The following is an 8,119-nucleotide window of genomic DNA, read 5'->3' as shown; positions in this document are numbered from 1 at the left end:
GAAATATTTTGTTTTTTCTTTTTGTTTTCCAAGGCAGATGTACCCATAAGTACATTACAAAGTTTGACACAGTATATGTAAATATACAAAGATTTTATTTGAATTTTAACGGAAAACGCAAATTTGAGTTTGCATCAGCTGTTGCCCCTTGTCCGATAACTTTCGATAACAGTTCACAGTAGCTGTGAATGTTCTGAGTCAGGTGGCAACTTCGCTGCACGTGTGTTTGTTTACAACGATGTCACGAAAAACATGGAGCTCTCTGGACAAACCGCCGCTTTCCGAGCCAGTGCTGGAGGTTCTACAGGAGTTTGGCTTTGAGCTAATGACACCTGTGCAAACAGCAGCAATTCCACTGCTGCTGGCACGCAAAGATGTCTCCGCCGAGGCTGTTACAGGCAGTGGCAAAACGTTGGCATTTCTTGTGCCTCTGCTGGAGATTCTGCAGCGTCGACACAAGGAGACGCCCTGGGGCGCAAAGGAAATCGGTGCACTCATAATTTCGCCCACACGTGAGCTGGCACGCCAAATCTCAGAGGTGTTGGCGCAGTTTCTGGCTCACGATGAGCTGGAGCACTTGAATCAGCAGCTAATCGTTGGCGGCAATAGCATTGAGGAGGACATTGCCGCATTGAAGCAACAGACGCCTTGCATACTGGTGTGCACGCCCGGTCGCCTTGAGGATTTGTTTCAACGTAAAGGCGATGATTTAAATTTGGCAGCACGTGTCAAAAGTCTGGAGTTCCTGGTGCTCGACGAAGCAGACCGTCTGCTGGATTTGGGCTTCAAGACAAGCGTAAATAACATATTGGGCTATCTGCCGCGGCAGCGACGCACAGGTCTCTTCTCGGCCACACAGACCACCGAAGTAACAGATTTAATACGTGCTGGCCTGCGTAATCCAGTGTTAGTCTCTGTGAAGGAGAAGGCCTCGGTCAACACTCCGGCGCGGCTTCAAAATTTCTATAAAATTGTGCAACCAGAGCAAAAGTTTCTGGCCTTGTTGCAATTTCTACGCTCGCCCACCTCCAGCTTCGGCAAAGTAATGGTCTTCTTTCCCACATGCGCCTGCGTTGAGTACTGGGCGGAGATGCTGCCGCCGTTGCTGCCAGAGCGCAGTGTGCTAGGTATTCACGGGAAGATGAAGAACAAACGTGCCAGCGTAGTGGAGCGTTTCCGCAGCGAGTCACAAGCGGTGCTGCTGTGCACAGATGTGTTGGCGCGTGGTCTGGATGTGCCCGAAATTGATTGGGTGGTGCAGTGGGATCCGCCGTCCAATGCCTCCAGTTTTGTGCACCGTGTTGGACGCACCGCTCGGCAGGGCAACGAGGGAAATGCTTTGGTATTTTTGCTGCCAACCGAGGATGCATACATTCAGTTCCTTAAACTGAATCAAAAGGTCGATCTGAGCGAGCTCCAAGAAGAATGTGTTGCGCCACAGGAAACGGAGTTAAAGCCGTTAGTGGAGCAACTCCATCGACTGCAGGAAGCTGACAAAGGCGCCTACGATAAGGGCATGCGAGCCTTTGTCTCCCACGTGCGTGCCTACACCAAGCACGAGTGCAGTGCCATATTGCGCCTGAAGGACCTGGATCTGGGCAAAATGGCCACTGCCTATGGACTGCTTCAGCTGCCTCGCATGCCGGAACTGAAAAGCTACCAAGGCGATGGCTTCATGGCACCCAGCTTTGAAGTCGACCTCACCAAGCTGACCTACAAGAACGCGCAGAAGGAGCAGGTGCGCAAGCAAAAGTTGCAAACGTACGAACAGACAGGCAGTTGGCCAGGTCGCCAGAAGCAGCACATGAAACGCACCGAGTCATGGGATCAAACCAAGAAAGCCAAGCTGGATGCCAAGTCAAAGAAGGAGCTGCGCAAGGCCAAAAAGGAGCGCAAGCGGAAAGCGGAAGCAGGCGAAGGCGGGTCACAGCGCAAGCGGAAACAGCAATACACGCAGGAAGAACTGGATGAGCTGGCCAGCGATATACGGCTCTTCAAGCGACTCAAAAAGAAAAAGATCACCGATGAGGACTTTGACAAGGCCATGGGCATTGATGTTGACGATGACTGAGAAGTGTAATTAATGCTTAAGGCTTACAAACATGTTGATAATAAATAATATCTAAGATCTGTTGTCCATAGAGATCAGTTGCCGAAGATTAAATACCCTTTGTATTTGTTTATATTGTTTTGTTTCTATGGGAGGTATGATATATTAAACCGATTTAGCCCTGACAGAGTCTGCTCGTCGTCCTGATTAGACCATATATATACAGAACGTGGGGTCGCAGATACCTTCTTCCATACGTATAACAATTCGTAAGAGTCTTATAGAGATTTAAAAAACACAATAATTGGCGTTTAACACGGAATCTCAATACTGTTCGAATTGAGTAGAAAACTTTTGTGTTTTTCTTTATTTCCAATTAAACGAAAATCTAAGACTTTTACTAATTTACATATAAATGCTTATTTGTCCGCATCCTGATTTGTTGCACCAGAAATGAAGACCAATAGAACAACAGGCACAATGTACATCCAGTATTTGGCAAAGAAGCCTCTATTATCACGCACCTCGCCGCGCTCCCTGGCCTCACGCTCACGTTCGAATTTCTGTATAAAGCTGCCAGTGTCGGGCACCGGTGCCAGTTCAGCATGTCGAATTATAACATCAGAGCTGAAATTTTTCTCATTGATTTGCTGCACATCTTCGGCTGAACATTCGGTGTTCTGGGGTGCCGGATCCTGCGCAGCAGTGATACCCGTTACGTAGCCGTTGGGATCGAGGGATATCCAGAGCACATCATTGAATTGAGCCAACAGCAGGCTGCAAGCTTTGCTGGATGTCAAAAAACGCTGGCTACTGCCATTGGGATAAATGACCGTTGCCCTTAAGCGATAGAAACCATTTTCTTTGGCCAGGATCTTAACGCTTTCTAGTTCACTATCCGTTAATGGATTTTGCACCACGGTCGACAGGCCCGAGTTCAGACTTGGTATGGAGATATTGCCCCGATGTGAAAAGTGCTCCGGCCTGGATGCCGACAGGGAATGGTGCAAATCAATCGTTATCCAGCTATCATGCTCCAAGAAGCTTCTTCCACTGGCCAACAAGCTGAGCAAAACGATTATCAAATAGCTCATTTTTGGAAACATTTTTGGCAGTATTTTATGCTTTTTGCCTGAAAGAGCGATGTGTTTTTTTCAACTTTTTAAGGGATGTAGCCTTCAATTACTTACTTCTGTCTATCTTTAACAAGTCATTAAACTGCGGCCCATATGATTTTCACTACCTTCATAACTATCGATAGTTTCAATTGTCAATCGATTATTATTGCCAGAGATGGGCGCTCTCACAATTTTGAGTTCTCGTCTATAAGAGACTGAAATGTCTAAAAATCTCAAAATGTGATTAAGAAACTACGTGCAGGGCCTGCCGTGTAAGTTCGTTTTGATTAAGTTATACAATTTTTCTAGATTTTTGCACAGAAACATCATAATTGTCACTGTCACTGCTACTTCTTGTCTGGTATTCACAGTTACTTTCATATATATATATATATACACCACATGTGTCTATCGATTATACATGTGAAGGAAGCGCAGCCTCGCGAAGTTTATTTACATCGAACTATTTAAAATTTACCCAATATACTAGCATAAGAAACAAAATCAGAAGATTCTGAAAAGCCGGAGCACCATGGGAAAAACATCAAAGGATAAACGTGATATTTATTATCGCCAAGCCAAAGAGGAGGGCTGGCGGGCGCGAAGTGCTTTCAAACTGATGCACATCAACGAACAATTCGGCATTTTGAATGGTTAGCTACTTATTATTTACACGCCACATATTAATGCTCAGCCTAACTCCTTTCCAGATGTGCGACGCGCTGTAGATCTCTGCGCTGCGCCCGGCAGCTGGTCCCAGGTGCTCTCGCGCAAGCTCTTCGACTCCTGCCTAACGGATGATGAGAAATCGGAAGTGAAAATCATTGCAGTAGATCTGCAAGCGATGGCGCCCATTCGGGGTGTCATACAGCTACAAGGCGACATTACCAAGGAGAGCACCGCAGAGGCTATCATTGCGCACTTTGGCAACGACGCTGACCAAAAGGCCCAGCTGGTCGTGTGCGATGGTGCGCCGGATGTAACTGGCGTCCATGAAATGGATGAGTATATGCAGAATCAGCTGATTGTCTCGGCGCTGAGTATTGCCACATTTGTGCTGGAAACAGGCGGTACATTTGTGGCCAAAATATTTAAGGGCAATGCCAACAGCCTTCTCGAATCGCAAATGCTCACGTTCTTTGAGAATTTTCACATCTATAAGCCGCCCAGTTCCCGTCCATCGAGCATTGAAGCTTTCGTCGTGTGCACCGGTTTTCGTTTGCCCCTTGGCTACATCCCGCAAATTATCAACCCGGCACGGGACGATATTAGAACACTCGCACGAAAAACTGGCTCCAAGGTCAATCAACGCCTGGTGCCATTTATTGCGTGTGGTGATTTGAATGGTGATGTTGAAGATTCTGTGTCAGACCTTGAAGACTTTACCTCACACGATTATGAACTGGCCTACGATGATATGATAAACGATCCGGATTTTCCCGATGAATTCAAAGACGAGCTAGAAGATGTGTTCTTAGAAGAAATCGCAATAAGAAACGTACAAAGTGTTCGAGCCAAATGCCTTTGGTAGTAGACCCTTGCAGTTTTGATAAATATAAAACTTGATTAAAAAAACCTAAACACAATCTTATTACTTAACTATAAAAATGTTAGATACATAACCAAATCTTTATTGGACATACATAAAATGGGAAACAAACCGTGTAAGGTGATACTAAGATTAAATGAGATAAAAATCGTGAATATGTTCAGGTAAACTCTTGGTAATTTAGGCAGCGCCATCGACCACAATCTGCAAAATGGTGCGTCGCTTGGGATCATATGAGAACCCATTGCTACGAAACAGTTCAGAATCGTAGAATGGCTTTAGATTGCTGATATCCAGCTGCTTGGCGCGTTCTATCAAGTCGCGCTCCATGATCTCCACATGCGTGGCGCTGGGACCATCCTTGCAGCGTATGTAGGCCAGCTGATCGAGTGTCAGTTGGCGCAATATGAAAAACAGCAGTTCAGAGTGATCCTTCTGGAACGCCAAATACTTTTGGAATGTGCTGCGCATCTTCTTCATCACGCTGAACTTTTGCGTCTCAATGAAACTCTCGAGCATCATGCGTATAGCCATGCTAACATCCGCCTCCAAGACATTCTCACGCAGATGCAGACGAGCATGCGCCTCGGCCATGCGGATGACGCTCTCGATGTGACGTACCGTTATAGGTAGCGAACCAGTCGCAAAGGACTCCTGACGCAGCTGTGCGTACATCTTGGCAATCTTGTCCTCATCAATGTTCTATGAAAATCAAGAAAATGAATGAGCAATTGTAGTCCGAGGAAGTTTTGGAGTTTGGAGTTACTAACAGTTAGCTTTGGTCGTATATTCTCCTTGGCATACACAATGTATTGACGTAGCAAGTCTTGTGGTATCTCCTCCACAGACTTATGTTGCGGCTCCTCCAGTTCCGGTTGTTCCTCTTCGCTGGGATGATGCTTCATGTGTGAATGCACCACAAACTTGGCCAGCTGCTGGTCCTGCATTGGATCAAACTCATCCTTGACCACGCACAGTATATCGAAACGCGATAGAATTGGTTCCGAGAGATTCACATTTTCCGAGAAGGTCATCGAGGGATCATAGCGACCCCCAATAGGATTGGAAGCAGCTATGACCGTGCAACGCGCCTGCAGTGAGGTGACAATGCCTGCCTTGGATATGGAAATGGTCTGTTGCTCCATGGCCTCGTGAATGGATGTGCGGTCCTGATCGTTCATCTTGTCAAACTCGTCGATCAGGCAGACGCCCTGATCGGCCAGCACTAGTGCGCCAGCCTCAAGCGTCCACTCCTTGGACACGGGATTGCGACGCACATACGCGGTCAAACCCACAGCACTAGCACCTTGACCGGTGGTAAACACGGCACGTGGTGCAATCTTCTCCGTGTACTTTAAGAACTGGGACTTTGCCGTGCCCGGATCGCCGCAGATGAGCATATTGATGTCGCCACGCACCTTGTGCTTGTCACCTGGATTCTTGGACTCGCCGCCGAATAGAGCCAGCGAGAGAGCTCGTTTGATATAGTCATGACCATAAATAGATGGCGCCATGGATGCCACAATACGCTCGGCAATGCGTGGATCTTTGCTCAGCTTTTGTATGGTGGCAATGTCCTCGTCAGTCAGCGATTGTACCACCTGCTTGGAGTCCTTGACCACCACGTGGTTGGCTATAATGACTGTAGCAAATACGGGGAAACCTTGATCCGTATTAAGCGAGCCGTCATAGTTGTTTGTATAGATGCCAGTGACCTCCAGTTCATCGCCGGGCTTGCATTGATCGCACAGATCGGCGAGCAAAATGACGTCCTTGCTGCGCGGTATGCGACCGGCAGGTATGCGTCCCGGGGATTCCTGTAGCGTAATTTTCTGATAGTTGCGATACAAAGTCTGCTCCATGTTGATGGAAAAGGGTCCTGTGCTCTGGCACTCCGGGCACGAGCCAGGCTTTACTTCCGTGTTCTGAGACTGTACAAACGGACCCAAAACGTAGCCGCACTTGACACAATCGTACTTAATTACCGAGAGTTGCGGTAGCACGCCCGTTGTGGCCGTCACCACGCCCAGGGTACGTACCAGCTGATTGAGATGCAGCTTACGGAAGGTGCGCAGCTCCTCGATCAGCGGCAGCTCCGATATGCGGACATGAATTTCCGTGGTGACGCGTTCGTACGTGGGAAAAATGGACAGCACCATGTCCTTGGCCACTTTATCGAATATTTCAAGCATCTGGAATGGCGCCTCGGGCAGAAAGTATGCCAACACATGCTCCTTGTTGGCCAAATCCGTGTAGGACACCACAAATGAGGATTTGTTCTGCTCGCACATGCGACGAATGCGATCACGATAGGTATATGCGCCACGTTCATCCACAAAGGTGCGCAGAAAAGATTGGAAGCGATTCGCAATCTCGGTACGCGGACCAAGCATGCTCACCCATTCTTTGGTCGAGTGGCCCTTGGTATCCTCCAAGTTTTCAATGGACTCGATCATTTCCGTGTCTTCTACTTCGCCCACAGCTGCCTTCTCGCCGGCACGTCGCTTGGCACGAGGGCCCACATCATCCTCGTCGTCGGACTGACCAAAGCCCAGGTCGCGATCGTCGCGATGAATGCCTGCCGCACGATCGCGTCGACGCATTTCCGACTCGGCTGCAAAGCGCTCGCCCTGCGACATCTCTGAGAAGTCCTCCTCGTCGTCCAGCATGGCAGGATCATAGTGATCCAGCTCAGGCATTTCGCGGTAGTCTAATTATATTTCAACATTAAGAATTTCAACTGACTCTGCTATTAGCGGACTCTTACCGTTCTCCATGTTGTCGCCAAACAGCTCCTCGCCGTCTTCATCTTCCTCGTCGCGCACTGTCTGATCGCCAAGGATCTCGTCCTCATTCTCAAAAGGCTCAAAGTCGCCCACAGGCGATGTCATCGCTGCGCGCAAATCGCGACGCTCGCTGGCATCGCTGGGCGTATTTGGCGGCGGTGAGCTGGGATTATCCTACACGATGGCGTTAATAGCATTACAACTATATGAGCACCAAGACAACTTACCATGTTTAGTGTGTACGATTTCTGTTTATAATTAAATTGCTGCTAATTCCTATTTCAATGCGCTTGGAGTCTGTTGTGCTTCGGTTGTTTTGCAGAGACTGCTATGTGAAATTGGCGTGCACTTTTGGCGGGAGAAATATCACTCACTTGATATATATCGCGGAAGTATTGCGATAGTCATATATCGAACAGATGAATGAATTAATCGAATAAATCTAAGTCGATAGTTTATACGCCACAGTTTACAATGGCTATATTGTACTGTATATATTTATTTAAATAGCCTTAGGAATATGCATAGCATTGCAAAGTATAAAATGGCATGCATGCAATAATTTAACAATCTCTAACGCTAGAGTTAAGAATACCGATGTTCTTGCGACTGTTTT

The 8,119-nt window shown here is 47.5% G+C and overlaps 4 protein-coding genes across 4 annotated transcripts; 2 read left to right on the top strand and 2 right to left on the bottom strand.

The window, feature by feature from the left end:
* Nucleotides 1-118: 118 nt before the first annotated feature.
* On the top strand, nt 119-2,183 carry LOC115757707 (probable ATP-dependent RNA helicase DDX55 homolog). The gene has a single exon (XM_030698061.1). The coding sequence runs from the start codon at nt 239-241 to the stop codon at nt 2,069-2,071; it is 1,833 nt and encodes a 610-aa protein (XP_030553921.1). The 5' UTR covers nt 119-238; the 3' UTR covers nt 2,072-2,183.
* A 200-nt stretch (nt 2,184-2,383) lies between these two features.
* On the bottom strand, nt 2,384-3,404 carry LOC115771973 (ER membrane protein complex subunit 10). Its single transcript, XM_030717893.1, has 2 exons — nt 3,241-3,404; nt 2,384-3,182 (listed from the first exon to the last, which is right to left on the bottom strand). The coding sequence occupies exon 2, from the start codon at nt 3,154-3,156 to the stop codon at nt 2,470-2,472; it is 687 nt and encodes a 228-aa protein (XP_030573753.1). The 5' UTR covers nt 3,157-3,182; nt 3,241-3,404; the 3' UTR covers nt 2,384-2,469.
* Nucleotides 3,405-3,506: 102 nt separating this feature from the next.
* Nucleotides 3,507-4,731, top strand: LOC115771972 (putative tRNA (cytidine(32)/guanosine(34)-2'-O)-methyltransferase 1). The gene is made up of 2 exons (XM_030717892.1): nt 3,507-3,821; nt 3,879-4,731. The coding sequence occupies exons 1-2, from the start codon at nt 3,701-3,703 to the stop codon at nt 4,697-4,699; spliced, it is 942 nt and encodes a 313-aa protein (XP_030573752.1). The 5' UTR covers nt 3,507-3,700; the 3' UTR covers nt 4,700-4,731.
* Nucleotides 4,732-4,817: 86 nt separating this feature from the next.
* On the bottom strand, nt 4,818-7,797 carry LOC115771856 (DNA replication licensing factor Mcm2). The gene is made up of 4 exons (XM_030717736.1): nt 7,731-7,797; nt 7,485-7,677; nt 5,488-7,427; nt 4,818-5,419 (listed from the first exon to the last, which is right to left on the bottom strand). Exons 1-4 carry the CDS (start codon nt 7,731-7,733, stop codon nt 4,898-4,900), a joined length of 2,658 nt encoding a protein of 885 aa, XP_030573596.1. The 5' UTR covers nt 7,734-7,797; the 3' UTR covers nt 4,818-4,897.
* Nucleotides 7,798-8,119: the final 322 nt, after the last annotated feature.

The sequence above is a fragment of the Drosophila novamexicana genome, unplaced genomic scaffold (assembly GCF_003285875.2).
Source record: "Drosophila novamexicana strain 15010-1031.04,08,12 unplaced genomic scaffold, DnovRS2.1 tig00000108-arrow-pilon, whole genome shotgun sequence".
In the NCBI taxonomy this organism is placed as follows: Eukaryota; Metazoa; Arthropoda; class Insecta; order Diptera; family Drosophilidae; genus Drosophila; species Drosophila novamexicana.
This window is presented reverse-complemented; position numbering and strand designations above follow the sequence as displayed.